This window comes from Westerdykella ornata (assembly GCF_010094085.1).
Source record: "Westerdykella ornata strain CBS 379.55 unplaced genomic scaffold EI97scaffold_16, whole genome shotgun sequence".
In the NCBI taxonomy this organism is placed as follows: domain Eukaryota; kingdom Fungi; phylum Ascomycota; class Dothideomycetes; order Pleosporales; family Sporormiaceae; genus Westerdykella; species Westerdykella ornata.
In genome coordinates, this window is record NW_022986866.1 from 297,954 (window position 1) to 315,515 (window position 17,562).

The following is a 17,562-nucleotide window of genomic DNA, read 5'->3' on the forward strand; positions in this document are numbered from 1 at the left end:
CTCCGCAACAAGCTATCCACACAACATTTCCTCTCCGTTGTGTATCTGCAGAACAGACATCTGCAGAACAGACAGAACCTTCTGCAGTATTGGATTTTGATGCATATACTCTTGGGGAGCTGCTTAGTTCGTTCCTTCTTCCTTAGATCCTCCGCTCTTCGTCATCGAACAAGGGATTGCCTCGTTGAAGCGGGGATCCAGAGGTTGGTTCGCATCTTCCATGGCTCCAGCCTATTGAGTGCTACCTGATAGACGTAGAGGAATCGTCGACGCGTTCCGGTGCAGAAGCCAAACGATCTCGTTGCATGTGACTGCCAAACCAATCGCATCTCGCCCCCTACCTGGGAGAAAACTGCTTCCCCGGCCTAGCTGATTCAGCAAGCAATAGGAAATCGTGCCATACGCGGATCCTGAGGGGGTATGTCGTATACCGCATGTGCGTCCACTCGAGAGAATAAGGAGGTACCCTACCATCCTAGCGGAGCTCGATACCATGCTCTTCACAGCCAGACCCGTACACCTAGACCAACTGTGCCAGCTTCTGGCTCAGTCCTGCTCGTAGGCGCTTCTAATCTAGTGCCATCCGGAGAGCTTTCGGCGTACATTTCGACATCATCGTTCGCGTCGTCTCATTTACTGGGCGTCCAATCGGCCTTGGCCAGAGCCAACGATGTATACGTGACGATGGTGTACGAGATCAAAGGACCGATTGACCAGCACCCACGTATATAGTTCAGAGGAAGTTCCAACTGGCTCTTTCCTTCCCCTTCCCCTCCATTTTCCAGTCTCGAAAACCTCGTCCAGCAAAGCGGGCCTACCCCTTCACCCATCGCTCCTCGTCCGCAACGCACGTTGGAACCTCGTCACCCTTCCATCACAATCTCACTTTATCTTTTTGACTTCCTTCTCCTTTCTTGACAAAATGCCAGAGTGGCTTTTGTGGGCGAGACTGTTCTCACACAGCGGAGCCGCCAACCCACTTTTCGGCGGACCATATGTGCCTCCAGTGCGGGCGGTCCAACAGCAACCGGCGCAGAACAACGCGCTCTCTGGCCAACGTCCTCTGACGGCCGAGAGTCTGGTTGCACTTACTGGCGCTGTTCCCCAGGAATCTGCGGCGTCAGAATCCGTCTCGAGTTGGTCCGACACGACCATGATCGATGACGTAGAGGAGGAAACCGGGCTCCCCAAGAATTTTGGAAAGGTCGAGTCTGTGCAGATAGAAGAACCAGACAATGCAAGCGCCCTGCCCAGCCTGAATTGTCCTCAGTGCACAAAGGTTCTGCTCGAGAAATCGCCACTCACTGGCGGTTGGGTGGTTCCAGATCGGGTATATGTTATGAAGCAAGTCGAAGCGTGCAAGAAGCTTCAGCCTCCCATCCAACCGGGCGGTAAGTACCGTTCTCAGACTGAGTTCCGCTGAAGGCAGTTTCGGCTCGTCTAACCTTTTTCCAAGGATACATACCCACCTTCCAACAGTGGGACCTCAATTTCAAAGATCCTACATTTTTCAGTAAGTGTCCATCGTCCCAAAACCAACGTTTTTCGGAAAATGCGTTCAATTCTGATCAATAAGTAGTGCCCGTAACAATAGAAGAGGAGTGGGAGGATTGGGAAAGACTCCCTCCTCCAACGTGCGCTTCGATCTGCACCATATACAAGTATATCCTTGGGGCAACATCAGCGGTCAGAATCCTGGAATCCAAGAAAAATGTTAGGTGTACCTACAAATACTGCCGTCTGGACGCATATCTGCGCGTGCTGAAAGTAAAGTTCGCCACCATGCTAAGGGTCTTGAAGGAGGAGGACTTGAAGAGGAAGCGGGAAGATGGTTCGAATAAGGCCGTCGTGTCCAGCAGCGAAATTCCAGTACATATCGCCGTCGACGACGAAGATAAGGCTGTCGAGCCCAGTCCCGAAAATTCAATATATATCACCGACGACGAGGATGCATCGGAAACGGAGGAATTCGTTGGGAATTGGAGGCCCTTTACACCCACACCGGAACCCGAAGAACCGGAAAACCAAGAAGCAACAGCAGATCCGAGCGAATCGGGTTCAAGTCTAGGGGAAGGTCTGGATCTCTTTGACACCGATCCCCAGGGAGGTGGAGGTGTGTGGCAATATCCCTTTTTCCCTGGCGAAATCCCTCCCGAATCGTACTTGCACCCTGACCGTGGCTTCGACGAATGGTTCGAGTCTACCACCGAAATTTCCCACTTTCTGTCTGCAAGGGCTTAGGCCCGGCTACTTGGTTGAGTACGCTTTCCGCTGACTCCGGCGACTTGTGCGGTTTCGCGTCTTTTCTCCAATATGCCCTCGGGTCTTGAGCTATTAGTCTGGCGGTATCAATCGTCCTTTCTTCTTCAGGGTGTTTGGAGCAGATAAATATCCACTTGGGCCTTAATAAATCGGCGAGGGACATGGCGTTGAGAGGCTTCTAGATACCCTTTTAGCCTGGTTTTAGAATGTTGCAAAGAACAGAAGGTTTAGTACATACTTCTGCATCCTTAGCAGACACTTTGTGTCCAATCAAATGAAGCAAATAAAGATCGAACAGGCTGTGTCCCGATAAATGCTTCCGTAATATTTGAACATGTTAGGTGCATGAGAAGAGGAGGAGGAAGTATGGGAAACAGCCGATTTCAACAAAGATGTTGGATACAAGGCTGGAATACGCAGAAAAGAGGTAGGGGAAAAAAGCCCTCTGCTGTTGGAGGAGACGGGCCCGGGAAGAGGTCTAAAGCAAGAATTCAACTGAATATGAGTGCAACGTAATTTTTCCTTTTTGATCTGTGTTCAAGACATTTTGTGCTTCGTGGCATGATGGGTGATGAATCCCGGAGTGCCGCCTGAACCGCTTTCGGTAACCTCCCCGAGTGTCCTCATCTTTACATCATTTGTGGCTACCACAGACTTGTTATTTAGCAGCTCTATTATTCTTCGTTCATGGCCCTAGAAAAATTGGGTTTCCCTCAATTCGAGGTGAAGTGTCTGCCCAAATGTATTGGGAAGCTGACCAAGTTCACTGTTGTGTTGTCGTCCTGGTCTGGAACCACCACAATGCGATCCACATGTACCAGATCAGTGCAGATGGGTATTTCACCGAATCGGTGTATCTGGCGACGCCGCAAAATCGGCGCACACGTTCACAGCCTGCAGCAAGAATAAACAAATAGGCCGGACGAGGTAAATATAAAGGACTTGACGTGTGGGACCTAGATACAGTGGGGTAAACTAAGCGACTTCCCTAACCAGCCAGTAGTGCACACATAAAATACCTATGTACGGAGTATACTATGTATTAGCTATCCCCGGATGGGCTTGCATTGATGGAAGGAGTTGCTTCTGTTCTGGGAAATCACAAAAATTTAATAGAATTCGACAATAAGTCAGGCCTGCTGTTTCTCTTATGGCTATAGATGTTGAGATGGAGAACAAATGTATTCAACGTACCTGATCGTTCTCCGGACAACACGGTACAATACGGATTCGCTTGTTTGATTACAATCAGTGGTTTGGTAGCTGTCTGGTGGACGCGTATGCGTTATGACAGAGAGAATATGTCCTCGTCATTGGAGAACCCAAGATCGTAGGCGGCATGCGCACAATGTTCCAAAGTTGCGTATAGTGTGTGGCTGGATTCCCCAGCAAAGTGTAAACCACTGCGGAAGCTGTTCACGCGACCAAAGAACAGTCTTGTGATTCACGGATCGAGCGTGTGCAGCCTGGATTCATAAACCGGACAACGGCTATATTAAGATCTGGAAAGAGGATTAGCGAAATCGATCTTGAGAAATCGACCTTGATCAGCCACGGTTTGAACAAACGACGGTGTGCCGCCCTATAGCTCTGCCAAGAGCTCCCGTCTAGAAGACGAAGCATTCCCCTACAAATCACGATACGCAACTTCTGTAGGCTGTAGAATAAAACTGCATTCTCAGGCGCAAACTTCCGACTGCGTCAGCAGCGCAATGTGATCGATCATATTCACTGCTGATGACGTAAGTCCCCTTTATGGTCACGAATGAGCTGATGTTTCGATGGTGTAGCGACTGCCAGAGTCTTCTCCGTGCTGGGGTACTATACAATCTCTATGTAAACTGTAAATGGGAACAATGAGACACATGTATTCAGAAGTGGGGATATCCACAGCAGTGAAGCCCTTCATGAACAATAGGTCATGCTCTAGTCACGTGAACGACCATAAATGGGCGAGCAGCTTCCGAAAAGTCCTTTGGATGAGCAGAATTTAGTTATTAGCCACATCCGCGGACTCTCTGAAGTGAACAAACAAAGAACGTCATTGCTTTGCCGCGAGATACGCGCTCAAGACACATCAGTGGAAGGTGGAACATTATAGACTATAATGGTCAAACCACGTTGAGACTCATAAAACTACATATATATATATATAATGGTATCATACAATCACCTTTCCCCAGCAGACAACGGTTCCGACTCCGTCACGATCCGTCGATAGAATCCCCGGAACGCCTCCTTTGCGCAGGCTCCATACGCCGCCACAAAGCAAGGAACCCACCACCTACCACCAATTCTCCGACCTTGGGTCTGCACACCATGACGAATTCTTCCCCTTGCTTAGCCGAATCCTGTGCCAGTTCGCGGTCCCTTGCTTTCTGTCCCTCGACCTCGTTCACAGCTGCCAGCACCGGCGAATCGGAGAGGGTTGCTTCCGGCTGACGAGCGCCTCCCTTCTCCCTCAGCGTTGCGCGCGGTCTTACGGGCCTTACGTCCCACTGCCTAATGTTTCCTACTCCCAACTCAACAACCTGGTCTAACAGATACGGAAGTCTCTGCTTGTTGATCAGCGCAACACATTCCGCAATTTGCGTGATGCTAGGATTGAAAACAGCCAGTATGCCATTGGCTCTCAGTGCCTCCGCCACATTTCCCAGATGTCGATCCGCATTGGGCATGTCCAGAAATACATGCGACAGAAAGGGGCCATCTATATTTCTCAACTCCTTCTGCTCCGCAATCCACTCGCTCACGTCACCGACATGGAAGTCCACGTTGCGGGCATACATGCCGTGGCGGAAACCTTGGACGATTTGCTTTGCGTGCTTGGTGTGCTTCACCGCTATGTCTAGCGTGTGAATGATGGCGCGACGATTCGCCTTCCAGGATTCTAGGTTGGTTATTTCAATGTCCGAAACTGGGGCTCCTTCGTAAATAGCGCCGTCCATGGCATCTTCCACGGCTTGCGGAGTGGGGTTGCTTGAGGCGGAAGAGCTTCTGGGGAAAGGAGGATTGGCCGCGTGTATAGCTCGCGAGAGGTGGAGGGTCAGGGCTCCGTGGCCGGTGCCCGCTTCCAGTATCTCGAAAGTAGGCTCATCTCCGGTTGTTGAGCCATAGGTGTCAACGTGAATGTCGAGCAGTGATACTACGAGGTTGGCATCGGAGGGGTATATCTGATACTGTCAACACGCTGCGCCTGGAGCCAATTCAGCTACGACCATAGCTGTGCGTATTTCGTAGAGAGAAGACGTACCGGAGTGACGATTCGAGGCGTCAGTCGAACATATTCGCCGAGGGTGGGTTCGTGTATCCGGAGCGTATGGTTCTTGTGCGTTTGGACAGTCTGGCGGGGTTGCTTGCCAATGATATCATCATGCTTGATCAGTCCTCTCCGAGTGCCTGTGGTCTTCGATCGATCGAGTGTCAGAAGCTTTCCAGTATCGTGTGATGTCTCGTTCTTGTCTCGGAGGAGCACAATATCTCCTTCTGTACAATCATCAGAAAGCTGCAGAAACATCAATGGCGGATATCTTGCCTTGAAATACTTTGCGCAGAGCAGAGCACCCTGTGAATCGCCTTTTCTGAGAAATACGGGCAATACACAAATCCAAGCGTGCAAGACGGAGTGCCTGTCGCATGTCTGCACCGCTGTGGGAGAGCTGCAAATATGTACATACCAGGATATGTGTTGAACCGCGGTCGCCAAGCCGAGGCGCGCAGGGTGGGGCGGAGATCCGGGGGAGCCCAACCCGTGTCCGTGAGGAGATCTAGGTAGGAGAGCTCCCTTGCAGGCATAGATCCAACACCACGCTCCATCCACCTCTTTCCTAGCCGAATCACGACCAGAATATGAGGATGAGAGCCTCGCGGAGGTGTCTGCGTAGTAACAGATGAGACTGAAGCTTCACTTCCCCCTTTCATTCTCCGTAGATCCGACTTGACACCCTCCTATCCTCTATGGCTCGTCGCATTGTATTGACTCTCCATCTGCACTTCTGGCGCACTCGCTGACAGCACGACAGGTCCGCACGGGCTTACAGCTCGGAGTAATCGTCACGGTTATCTTCTTCCTCGTCTTCTTCCTCGATAACCGCTACCGGGTGCTTCCACAATCTATCCATAGCCACCTCCCCCTTCACCACGAAGGCCTCATCATCACCGACATTACGGTGAAGACATGTTCCAAGATTAACCCGCTTTCCACCTGTCGACTGGATCCCGAGCAGTGGAACCGCATTGAGAAGGACTTGTACTTGAAGGAAGGGTGGTTTTCGAAGGCCTATGTGCATGTGAAGCGCAAGCGAGAAGAGGAGCTCAAGGAGGACGATAAAGTCATCATAGACGTACGCAGCGGGAAGCTTGACCCTTCTATAGGAGAGAAGTCTCAAACGAAAGAGAAATGGGAGTCTCGTACTGGTGGCATCTGGCTGAAACGGTCTTCCAAACGTCACGCGAGCGACTCTAAGAAAGCAATAACAGCCGTAGATGTGCTTTTCGGCGCCGATGCGGTTGAACCTCGTCCTGGCTGGGAACTGGTTAAGCCCGGCCCTCTACTTTTGGACTCGGCATTAGATGGCCGGGAGCCGCACCTGAGCATCCGCAGAGGATCCCCTGTGAAGATCGAGAAACCCGTTCCCCGGATCAACGGCAATGGAAAGTTCAAGATTCTGCAGTTATCAGACTTGCATCTCAGCACCGGCCCCGGAGCATGCAGAGACGCAGAACCTAAGGACCATAACGGCGGCAAATGCGACGCCGACCCCCGGACCCTCGAATTCGTCCATCGCCTGCTCGAGGAAGAGAAGCCCAACTTCGTCGTCCTCTCTGGCGACCAAGTGAACGGCGAAACCGCCCCAGATGCTCAGTCCGTAAGTCCCTCTTCCCTCCTCCCTCCTCACCCCCCCCTTTACTTCTACTGACCCCTGTCTACTCAGGCCCTCTTCAAAATCGCCGCCCTCCTCGCTGAGCACAAAACCCCCTATGCCGCCATCTTCGGCAACCACGACGACGAAGGCTCTCTCTCCCGCCAAGCACAAATGTCTCTATACTCGTCGCTCCCCTACAGCCTCTCCGAAGCCGGCCCCAACACCGTCGACGGTGTAGGCAACTACTTTGTCGAAATCCTGGCGCACGGAAACAACAACAAACACTCGGCGCTAACTCTCTACTTCCTCGACACGCATTCCTACTCACCGGACGAAGCCACCTACAAGGGGTACGACTGGCTCAAAGACAATCAGATCCGATGGTTCAGGGACACAGCGACCGCACTCAAGGAAAACCACAAGCACTACTCCAAAACACACCTCGACATGGCGTTCATCCACATCCCGCTGCCCGAATACAAGGCCGCGGATCAGCCTCGCGTAGGGGCATGGAAAGAAGGCGTCACCGCTCCCGGGTTCAACTCGCATTTCAAGGACGCGCTCGTCGAACAGGGCGTGCTCACCGTTTCGTGCGGGCACGACCACGTCAATGAGTATTGCGCGCTCGCGCGGAATCAAAACTCAGGGGAACCCGAGCTGTGGATGTGTTATGCGGGTGGAGCGGGGTTTGGCGGGTACGGGGGTTATGGCGGGTACCATCGACGAGCGCGGGTGTGGGAGGTGGATACAAATGAGGCGCGGATTGAGACGTGGAAGAGGGTCGAGTGGGGAGATACGGGAGGGAGGTTGGACCCACTGATTGTCGTGGATGGGGGGAAGGTGGTTTCGCCCCCGGGGTTGCAGGAGCCGGATACGGCGCAGAAGCAGGGGCAGCAGCAGCAGCAGAAACAGCAAGGGAGTAGGAGATGAGATGGGGAGTTTGAAAAGGGTTGATTCCGCGTTAGGAGTCATTCAACGATGATACCAGTCTTGGGGACCTGCTGCATGTCCATCTCTTCGCGGAGCGGGAGGTTGGTCCTACAATCCAGAGGGTCACGGCACCTCATATAGCGCGGCGTTTTTGGGCGGCGATCCCGGCTTCTCCTCCACATCTTTCGGGGGGCAAGAAGATGGAAAAAAGGATTGATTATCTTGTATCTGGAACCTGTTGGGTTTGGCCAAGGAGCGGTGGCGCGTAGTACGATGCAGACATTAATGTCTTTCCGCACAGTTGGAAAATACGGCGGCGCTTTGTCGACTTCTGGTTGTTATCAAATATAATATCGACAATGAAGAAGTTGAGCGTATCTCAAGCCCATGGGCATGGACTTGTATCAGTGACCCGCGGAGAAGTACTCCTTCCAGCAAGCATTTCGATATACCCGCCTGGTGTCTTTGGAAAATAGCATTGTCTGTACACACAATTTCCCGAAGCAGGTCTTCGAACCGTCCTTGTGGCTTGTCCCTTCTTCGCGGCTCGTAGTCTAGTGGTTTCTGCGACTTGCGATAAGCGCGCTGCTGTGACAGCCATGCTGCAGAAGTATGAAGTCGGCATGTACATGTATATATGTATATATATATTCTGTGCTACTGAACCCCTTCATACATGCAGCGGCGGATCTATTATATAATTCCTGAGCTACCAAACCCGTTCATACATACGGTGCTGGATACATCTGCGACCGGGACCGAGACCGGAGCAGTACTATAGACGAGCTGGAAAAGCTTGGTGCAGACGGAACACACTCCTCGTATACCGATTGGAATAGAAATGCAAGGCGAGGACAAAGCTATAAATGCGTAGCTTGCGCACCCCTAACAGGAAGAAGTGGAAGTGCGGCCGAGAGGCAGAGCGGCAGTACCCCATCCCTATATCAAATCGCAACTCTAGTAGCCGATGAACACGCCGTCAAGTTCTTACTAGTCCGCCCTAGACTCAAAATGTAAGAAAATAATGGCAAATTCTGTATCGCGGAACGAATTGTTGGTAAAGCTCTTCCTGTGGTTGACACAACGCGTAGCACTGCAAGCTCTAGAAGCTCCTACTGAGACCCTCTCGTTGACGGAGACTCATGCCACCGGCAGGAACAATGCAGAGGTGACTATCGTATACTCGGGAGCCGGCGGCATCTTATCGTACTGCATCCGCATACATGTCATGGGCCACGTTACACGCTACAATATGTCGAGTAGGTCTGATAACACGGTAGAAATAGATCGAACGCACCCACCTGCCGCCTACTGCCAGATCCCGCATTGAGCTACGCACCACGTCCTCTGCGGAAAAGGGAGTTGAACGATTCACACACTGGCGTCCTCCATTTCCCTCAACTACAGATCCAGCCATCATGATGTGAGGCACCCACGGCCGTACAACCTCAGCCCTACCCCTCATGGTTCGGGAACAATACCGCGTGCGTTCAAGTCCGTTATTTTCTTCCGCCGCAAGGCGGGGGCCGGGGTAGGGACACGAAGTCGAGAAGACACGAACGGGCCGAACACGGCGTCTAGGTGCTGATATGGACTGGAGTGTGGCGAAAGCGTGGTGACACTATAAATCGGTTGACTCTGTGTAAGATACACAACCCAGTGGTACGCTGTAGCCTGTGTATGTCGACAAGATTTTTAGAATGAGAGAAGGTGTGGGAGCGAGAGCGTTGATAAAAAGGGGGGGGTGGGGGCAAGCACTCTATTCCAATGTTCTGATTATAAGTGCCAATATTGGCAATACTGGTGGTCTGGTATATGGGCACAAGATATCAAGCTGCAGCTTGGAGTCGATTGTTTCTCTGAGAACAGAAAATTGGAAGCGTACATAAAGAGGCTTGCAAATGCATGTAGGGTTAGCTGGATACTTACGGATACTGCTGTTGCGTCTCCGGTTTGACCTCCTGTGCTGCACAGCTTACGTGTTTCGCAGACGAACTGATGCGTAATGACTTATTATGAGGCGATGGGCGATAGAGGAAGAGCAACTACCGAAACTTCAAGGACAGTCCGCTAACTCGGAGGGGGTGGGACAGTTCACTGTGCGTCATGACATGCAGCGTTAGGGCACTGTCCATAACCTACGGCTCTATTTCGCGAGCAAGGCTGCCACTCCACGGTGTCAGTAGTAACCCAACGCCGTGGGTCGAAAAAAAGAGAGTATGTTTAGAGTATAAGCTTTGGAAGACTGCGTGATACCTCTTGCCTATGTTTGCCATATTCTAGAATGCAGAGAAAACGAGTACTGGGGAGCTGCGTGCAGAAACTGCAAACCCCATGGTCGCAGGAAAAGAGCATCGATCAGGTGATGTCTAAGATCTAGAGCCGTTCCCTCAGGAAAGGGGCAAGCCCGATTCTGGTGGTGTGATAGCGGCCGGGGCGGCGGTTATGGCAAACTGGACTCGAAAAATTTGGAGCCACAAACTGGTCTCGTATATTGTCCAGGTTGGGACTCGTGTTATTATTGTCTCCTTTTCCAGATGGACTTCGAATGATGATCCGCGGCCACTACCGCTCCAGCTCTTCAAACCCCATGCGGAATTACCAAATGCCAGTGGTGCCCTATAAGCTGCATCCGTCATGTGAGTTGGTTGTCACGGAACGATCTGTTGTTGGCTGCCGAGGGCCCGAGAGGCGCCTCCTGAGCTACACAGTAGCGTCCGCAATAGGGCAGAGATAGGCGACGTGGCTCAGGAGGGAGAGAAGCACAGAAAGCCACATGCGGACCAGAGCGGGAAGTCCAAGTCGACCGGTGCGAGAGACGCGACCGTGATGGAGGATCCTCGACTTTTGGTGGCGAGGGCAACCCCCGATCAACGAGCACTTCCATGACCCAACAGTAGTCTATCACAGTAAGCGGCAATAGTTGGATACCAAGTTTGGATACAGCGCTAACGCTCGTCTGGCATTAGCGCTGTCTATTTCTTCTCGAAGGATGCTACTGGAGGTACTCAGTAGTGACAGCGTACCGAGGTCTGTCAGGAATCGAATTCATGTCCGCGAGTCCGGTCTTGAAGTGCTACAATGTCCGTTGTGACCCATTATTGATGGATATTTGGAGTACTCCGTAGCAAGTGTCTTCTCATGCGAAACGAGCGACTACATAGATACAAAGGCGATTGGAATTTCTTATGGCTGCTGGCAAAACGGATGAGAGTCTGCGTGGCGGGACATTGTGAATCTCTCGCTAGGAACCATCCTATTACGGCATGGTATCTGGGAATGTGGAGATTTCAGAGTTCAACCATTCGGTATCCAAACCTCGTGGCTGCGTGCTGGCTCCGTGGTGGCTGCATAGGACGCCAGCCGAAGAGAACAAATGCACTCACTCCAATGCTCGGCCACTGGAGGATTGCTTTTGACGCTCTCTCGCTGTTTACTGTGCAGAGTTCGGATCGAGACGACGAGCAGGATATGGCATCCGACGGGCCGGAATCTCAGGAGAGCCAGAAAAGAGGACAAACAAATGGAGACTACGGGGGTAACGGGAGGCAGCGCGTGGTTTCCTGATACGGAGGGCCCGTATCATGACGATGCAGCTGAACATGACGCAGCAGCTGAAGAAGGAGAGGACTTGACCGGTCAGGGGCCAGCGCTAAGCTTGTTCCTGGGCTGGGCGGCACGAAAAAGGAAGGCAAATGGGCAGACGTTGACGGGCGTGCCTGAATATGATAGCGGGCATTTTGGAGGGACCTGGGAAAGGATGTTATTGGTGGAAAGTGATGTGTCAGCGAGGCAAATCCACCTCTTCGCACGAGGGAACATTCACTCCAGCAATACCTCACTAGTAGAAACTTTTCACACTCTACATTTGTTTGAAGTAAAAAAGGTGGAATTATTAAGAACATCGAAAAAGCGGCTTCCAAAACCTACATCTACCACTTCCAACGCATTTTCTTGGCAGAGAAGAGTGACTTTGACTCGCGCAAAAGGGATGGCTCGTAGGATGCCCACGATTCGATAGTGGTATGCCCTTTAAGGTGGGCCAGAAAAAGGCGCTGGCTCGGTGCAACCCTCCCAAGCGATGTCTCACTGTGGAGAGCTTCAACAGCAACGTCAGTGGTTGCTTGATTACATCAAGCTTTCCTCCCCAAACCGAACCCATCCTTCCGACCCGGCTCTTCGTACGCGAGTCGTCATTTGGGCCCCTCGGTCATCTTGCGCCGGGGATCGTCCACGTCTACTGCCACGCAAAAACGAGTGTGAGAGAGTACACAGTACACAGGGCTGTCCCCATCTCCTCACGGCTCAGAGTTCTCTACACCCGACTGCAGTGAGGGATATATATCTTGGCGAGGAGGAACAGACAAACGCACCCTGTGTGGGAAGAGTACTCCGTACGGAGTATAGGAGACAGGGGCAGTGACCGGCCAAGGGAAAGCGTGCATAGGGCATTCCCCCAATGTGGAGTGCCGAGGGTGATGGAAATAGATTTTCGACCAGCGAACAGCGTCCCCTGTGGAGATCTCGGCACCGCCTCAGTTGAAATTGCTGCTGATCACACCTAGCCCCGTCGCCAGTCCATTATTGGCTGCTGCCGTACAAGGCGGCGCCGTCGTGGTCCACCATGGGGCCACTGGCGTTCGAGGGCTTCTCCACCGAGAGCCCAGTTGCCTTACTGGCGTCTCGTACTTCGCGTATACAAATCCTCGCTGCTCCCCAGACCTTCTCCTTTTCCCACCCGCTCTCCTGCTGTTGGCAAGCAGACAGCTGTGTCTGCCGTCCAGCATTCGCTCTTTTGCTTTTCGTGGTCTTCACCACAGTCATTCGTTTTTTCCCATCACACTCGCTATTTACAACCTGATACTCGATTCCCGTATTACGCTAATTTCTACGAAGTCGTGACGCCAAACACTGCATCAATAGCCAAGTTCTTCACGTTACGTAGAGTGTAGTCGAAAGAGCCATCGAGATTCGTCCGCTCTCCTAATACAACAGTATGTACAGATTTACCAGCTATTGGTCCCTGATATTCCCATACCCGAGTTTTCACCCCTTCCCAGCTGGTCGGCGGCCGTCACTCAGCGTGGTCACACGACGTCCTGACGTCCTTCTTTTCACTATCTATTTTTGACCCATTCTCTACAACCTATCCGTAGCTTCTTTTTCATTTCGTCCTTACCCATGCATCACTTCCGTTCGTCAGACGGTTTCGCCCAATCCTCGCTCACCGGGGTCCTGAGCCTCCTTCCCGTCGGCTTATGAGACTTACACGATCCTAGCTATGAAGGCGACGATTCTTACTCTCGGCGCCTTTGCCGGGCTCGCCGCAGCCAACATCAAGTTTCACTTTGTGCAGCCGACATGCAAATTCGACGGGCCCAACACCTGCTTGAAGGGACAGGAATGTCTGGCCAACAACACGTAAGTACTCGTGCATATTCCTAACAACTTGTTCCTGACACCGGCTAGATGCGCTGCATACACAAACAAGGACAACTTCTACCCGAGGTCGTACCGCCGCTATGTTCCCGACGTTGAGCTTCCTCAGGTCGAGAAGAGGCAGGGGCAGTACTCGCTCGACGGCAAATGCGGACCGCAAAACGGAGGCTTGATCTGTGACCCTAACAGCAAAGTCTACACTGGTACCTGCTGCAGCCAGTATGGCTGGGTATGTTATCCCCTTGATTCCCGCATTACCTGAACGTGGACTGACTGATCCTCACAGTGTGGAAATACTGCCGATCATTGCGGAACGGGGTGTCTTTCAGGTTGCAACGGAGGAGGCACCACCACCCCTCCGGCTACCGCACCTCGGGCCGACGGACGCTGCGGCAAGGACTTTGGAGGAGCCACCTGCGATCCCAATGGTGCTTTTGGCGGATGCTGCAGGTACGTCTGATCCGAGCAAAGATCAATGGACCACGAGCTAATTGTGGCCAGCGCATATGGCTATTGCGGAAAATCAGATGGACACTGTCTCCCAACCAACGGATGCCAGAGCGGCTGCACGGGTACCAACCCTCAGCCGACCTCTCCCGCCCCAAGTGGAGCTGCGCCGCGACCTGACGGAAGATGTGGTAAGGATTTCGGGGGCGCCACCTGCGACCCCAATGGGGCTTATGGAGGCTGCTGCTCCGAGTACGGGTATGTCGATATCCCGCTCCAATGTTTCCGTTTGCATACTTACACTTCGCAGATATTGCGGCAAGACTGATGGTCACTGCCTCCCTGCCAATGGCTGCCAGAATGGCTGCACCGGCGGAGCGACTACCGCTGCCCCTAAGCCGTCTGCTACCCAACCCCCTTCGTCGACCACCTCGGGCGAGCCTGTTCTGGGCAAACCTTCTGATAATCCTGACGTTCCCGAAGGTCCGCCCACCACGGATGGAACCTGTGGTGCCAAGTTTGGCAACACTGTCTGCGGCAACTGGTACCAGGGCTCCTGCTGCTCCATGTACGGATACTGCGGAAACACGGCCTCTCACTGCGGCGCCGGATGCCAATCTGGTCCTTGTCTCAACGGGCCCGTAGTCCCTGCCCCTGGCCCAAGCCCGGCTCCCGCAGCCGCTACTCCTGGTACTCTCCGCATCCAGGGCCGTTCCGGTGTGCCCGCTATGCACGCCGGTCTGCTGCCCAACGGAAAGGTTGTCTTCTTGGACAAGGTTGAAAACTACACCGAACTCAAGCTGCCCAACGGCCAGTACGCTTACTCCTCCGAGTACGACCCGGGCACCCAGGCGCTCACTCCCCTCGCCTACAAGACCAATGCTTTCTGCTCTGGTGGTATCTTCCTTGCTGACGGGACCTTCGCCTCCCTTGGCGGGAATGGTCCTCTTGACTGGCTTGACCCCACCGTCGGCGATGGTTTCAGGGGTATCCGCCTCCTGAAACGATCCCATCTTGATAAATCCCTGGATGGTCAAGCCTGGGTAGAGCCCGGTACCAAGCTCAACACTGCCCGCTGGTATGCTTCTGTTCAGATCATGCCCGATGGAAGGATCTTTGTTGCTTCCGGCAGCTTGAACGGCCTGGATCCCTCCAAGCCAGAGAACAACAACCCCACTTATGAGATGCTCGACCGCAATGGCGCTCCCCAGGGCGGTAGTATCAACATGGAAATCCTCTCCAAGAACCAGCCCTACTACATGTACCCCTTCGTGCATCTCCTCAACAACGGCAACCTCTTTGTCTTCACATCCAAGTCCTCGGAGATCTTCAACGTCAACACCAACACCGTCGTAAAAATGCTGCCCGATCTGCCCGGGGACTACCGCACATATCCCAACACTGGAGGTTCCGTCATCCTCCCCTTCTCCAGCGCCAACCAGTGGAACCCTGATATTGTCATCTGCGGTGGTGGTCCTTACCAGGATATCAGCGCTCCCGCCGATCCTTCTTGCGGTCGCATCTCGCCGCTTGCTGCCACCCCCAAGTGGGAGATGGACTCGATGCCCGAAGGCCGTGGCATGGTCGAGGGAACCCTCCTCCCCGACGGCACCGTCATCTGGGTCAACGGCGCCCAGGAAGGAGCCCAGGGCTTCGAAGTCGCACGCAAGCCTGCCCTGGAAGTCCTCATCTACGACCCCGTCAAGCCCAAGGGCCAGCGCTGGACCACGGGGCCCAAGTCCACCATCCCGCGCCTGTACCACTCGGTCGCCCTCCTCCTCCTCGACGGCACGCTCCTCATCTCGGGCTCCAACCCCGTCGAGATGCCCATCACCGACCCGGCCAAGACGCCCTTCCCCACCGAGTTCCGCAACGAGATTTACACGCCGCCTTACCTCCAGGGCAACCCCGTGCGCCCCACCAACATTGTCCTCTCCTCCAAGAGCCTCGTCGCCGACGGCAGCAAATTCACCATCCGCTTCACGTCGCCGGCTACCGCCAAGGCGGTCAAGGTCACGCTCTACTATGGCGGCTTCGTCACACACTCTGTGCACATGGGCCACCGGATGGCGTTCCTGGACACGACGGGCTTCCAGGCGGGCCAGACGCAGCAGACGATTACGGTGACGATGCCGCCGAACAAGAATGTGGCGCCTCCCGGGCCGTATGTCGTCTATGTGCTGATGGATGGAGTGCCGGGCATCGGCCAGTTTGTCTTGGTTTCGTAGATGGGGGTTGTAGTGTAGGAGTGGGGATGTGGAAGAGGAGGAGGGGAGAGGTGGTGGAGGAGAAGATGATGGTTGAATGAGATAGGGATAGGGATAGGGATGTATTAATGCTCAGTCTTCTCCTAATCTTTGCCCTTTTTAATTTCACTCCGTCGTGGCCCGTATTTCCTCCTCTTCGTCTAAGTTGAGTGTGCGCGACTCTTGTCAACTCACTGTGGATTTGATGTGGACATTCATCTCATAATGCATTGAAGCTATCAGAGTGTTTTCAGCAGGGATTTCCGCCTGAGGTGTCAAGAAATCTGAAAACGTGTGGTATGCCGTCTCCCATCACTCTGCCCACACATACGCCTTGAACCATTCACAAAACTATTATCTGCATCCGCACGTGTCGAAAGCCTCGAGTCGACGGCTCTGCACGCAAACTCACTAAAGGGGTCCGAAGTACGGAGTCTGGAGCAATCCAAACGGGTTCTATGAAAAGATTCCTTTTGTCTGATTATTTAATCACTATTATCCTGGAATCGGTGCCATCGAAGGTGTGGTGAAGAACATTGAAATGCCTCCGCATGTGCAGACATCCAATAAATCTTGGCATCCACCCAAACTCCCCCTGGTCCAAGCGTCCTTCCATCAGGTCTCCCAAACCTCACCTCCAACTCCGCTATATCCCTCAACCCCGCAGTGCAAACCGCACGCGCGTCTCGCACCCTCTTCCCAGCGGCTGTCTCCGAAGCCAATTCCCCTCCACCTCTTACTGGACCTGATCTCCTCTCTCCCGAACCGCGAGAACCGCGAGGACCGCGACAATGCTCGCATCCCCGCTCCTACTGCCCGTTCGCCGGACCCTGTTCCTCTTCTCCTCCTCCTCCGTCTCATCGATTGCACGAGCAAGCGCAACCGCACGAGCAGGCGCGTCTACCAGATCCCTACACACCTCCTCTCTCCGGCCTTCCCTCTCCGTATCCAACCCGCGCTTCTTCCAAACCCCGCGCCCAACGGCACTGCTCTCAAGGATACAATGGCCAGGAACGCAGACGCAGACGCAAACCCGCGGCATGAAAGTCCGAAGCTCCGTGAAGAAGCTGTGCGACGGGTGCAAGAGCGTGCGCCGCAAGAAGGGGAGATATGTGTACATCATCTGTAGCAAGAATCCGAAGCATAAGCAGAGGTACGTCTTTTCTATCGCTTCTCTCTTTACTTTTTTTTCCTCCCCTTTGGTTGGGCGTCGTATCGCATTTTTTTTTTTTCTTTTGGCGGATTTCGTGCACTTTTGCTGAACTAGCTCCGTAGGCAAGGATGAGCGCGTTTCCCGTTCGATTTCGAAGTCGAGTTTCCCCATCTATGTCTCGAACGCGACAGTAGTTGCAGGAGCGAGGCTGTACGATGCA

General features: G+C 53.3%; 7 protein-coding genes across 7 annotated transcripts; 6 read left to right on the forward strand and 1 right to left on the reverse strand.

The window, feature by feature from the left end:
- Window positions 1-922: 922 nt before the first annotated feature.
- EI97DRAFT_443624 (uncharacterized protein) lies at window positions 923-2,241 on the forward strand (the record flags this gene model as incomplete). The annotated part of the gene is made up of 3 exons (XM_033799845.1): window positions 923-1,391; window positions 1,457-1,513; window positions 1,580-2,241. The coding sequence occupies 3 exons, from the start codon at window positions 923-925 to the stop codon at window positions 2,239-2,241; spliced, it is 1,188 nt and encodes a 395-aa protein (XP_033652602.1).
- A 732-nt stretch (window positions 2,242-2,973) lies between these two features.
- EI97DRAFT_434627 (uncharacterized protein) lies at window positions 2,974-3,233 on the forward strand. The gene has a single exon (XM_033798678.1). It carries the CDS (start codon window positions 3,003-3,005, stop codon window positions 3,177-3,179), a length of 177 nt encoding a protein of 58 aa, XP_033652603.1. The 5' UTR covers window positions 2,974-3,002; the 3' UTR covers window positions 3,180-3,233.
- Window positions 3,234-3,392: 159 nt separating this feature from the next.
- On the forward strand, window positions 3,393-4,002 carry EI97DRAFT_434628 (uncharacterized protein). The gene has a single exon (XM_033798679.1). The coding sequence runs from the start codon at window positions 3,423-3,425 to the stop codon at window positions 3,594-3,596; it is 174 nt and encodes a 57-aa protein (XP_033652604.1). The 5' UTR covers window positions 3,393-3,422; the 3' UTR covers window positions 3,597-4,002.
- A 369-nt stretch (window positions 4,003-4,371) lies between these two features.
- EI97DRAFT_421216 (S-adenosyl-L-methionine-dependent methyltransferase) lies at window positions 4,372-5,905 on the reverse strand. The gene is made up of 3 exons (XM_033797049.1): window positions 5,798-5,905; window positions 5,516-5,748; window positions 4,372-5,435 (listed from the first exon to the last, which is right to left on the reverse strand). The coding sequence occupies exons 1-3, from the start codon at window positions 5,898-5,900 to the stop codon at window positions 4,467-4,469; spliced, it is 1,305 nt and encodes a 434-aa protein (XP_033652605.1). The 5' UTR covers window positions 5,901-5,905; the 3' UTR covers window positions 4,372-4,466.
- Window positions 5,906-6,219: 314 nt separating this feature from the next.
- Window positions 6,220-8,057, forward strand: EI97DRAFT_459697 (Metallo-dependent phosphatase; the record flags this gene model as incomplete). The annotated part of the gene is made up of 3 exons (XM_033801030.1): window positions 6,220-6,234; window positions 6,285-7,130; window positions 7,197-8,057. 3 exons carry the CDS (start codon window positions 6,220-6,222, stop codon window positions 8,055-8,057), a joined length of 1,722 nt encoding a protein of 573 aa, XP_033652606.1.
- Window positions 8,058-12,981: 4,924 nt separating this feature from the next.
- Window positions 12,982-16,488, forward strand: EI97DRAFT_401118 (DUF1929-domain-containing protein). Its single transcript, XM_033796451.1, has 5 exons — window positions 12,982-13,478; window positions 13,527-13,725; window positions 13,783-13,946; window positions 13,998-14,201; window positions 14,254-16,488. Exons 1-5 carry the CDS (start codon window positions 13,339-13,341, stop codon window positions 16,169-16,171), a joined length of 2,625 nt encoding a protein of 874 aa, XP_033652607.1. The 5' UTR covers window positions 12,982-13,338; the 3' UTR covers window positions 16,172-16,488.
- A 492-nt stretch (window positions 16,489-16,980) lies between these two features.
- EI97DRAFT_421223 (uncharacterized protein) lies at window positions 16,981-17,511 on the forward strand (the record flags this gene model as incomplete). Its single annotated transcript, XM_033797050.1, has 1 exon — window positions 16,981-17,511. The coding sequence occupies one exon, from the start codon at window positions 16,981-16,983 to the stop codon at window positions 17,449-17,451; it is 471 nt and encodes a 156-aa protein (XP_033652608.1). The 3' UTR covers window positions 17,452-17,511.
- Between the last annotated feature and the right edge of the window lie 51 nt (window positions 17,512-17,562).

Bases quoted from the DNA above. Each gene is read 5' to 3' on its own strand.
- EI97DRAFT_434627 (XM_033798678.1), top strand. From the start codon at position 3,003: ATGTATTGGGAAGCTGACCAAGTTCACTGTTGTGTTGTCGTCCTGGTC.
- EI97DRAFT_434628 (XM_033798679.1), top strand. From the start codon at position 3,423: ATGTTGAGATGGAGAACAAATGTATTCAACGTACCTGATCGTTCTCCG.
- EI97DRAFT_421216 (XM_033797049.1), bottom strand. From the start codon at position 5,900: ATGCGACAGGCACTCCGTCTTGCACGCTTGGATTTGTGTATTGCCCGT. The intron at 5,749-5,797 runs GCAAGATATCCG...ATGATTGTACAG, and splicing joins TCTGCGCAAAGTATTTCAAG to AAGGAGATATTGTGCTCCTC. The intron at 5,436-5,515 runs GTACGTCTTCTC...TGACAGTATCAG, and splicing joins CGCCTCGAATCGTCACTCCG to ATATACCCCTCCGATGCCAA.
- EI97DRAFT_401118 (XM_033796451.1), top strand. From the start codon at position 13,339: ATGAAGGCGACGATTCTTACTCTCGGCGCCTTTGCCGGGCTCGCCGCA. The intron at 13,479-13,526 runs GTAAGTACTCGT...GACACCGGCTAG, and splicing joins GAATGTCTGGCCAACAACAC to ATGCGCTGCATACACAAACA. The intron at 14,202-14,253 runs GTATGTCGATAT...TACACTTCGCAG, and splicing joins GGCTGCTGCTCCGAGTACGG to ATATTGCGGCAAGACTGATG.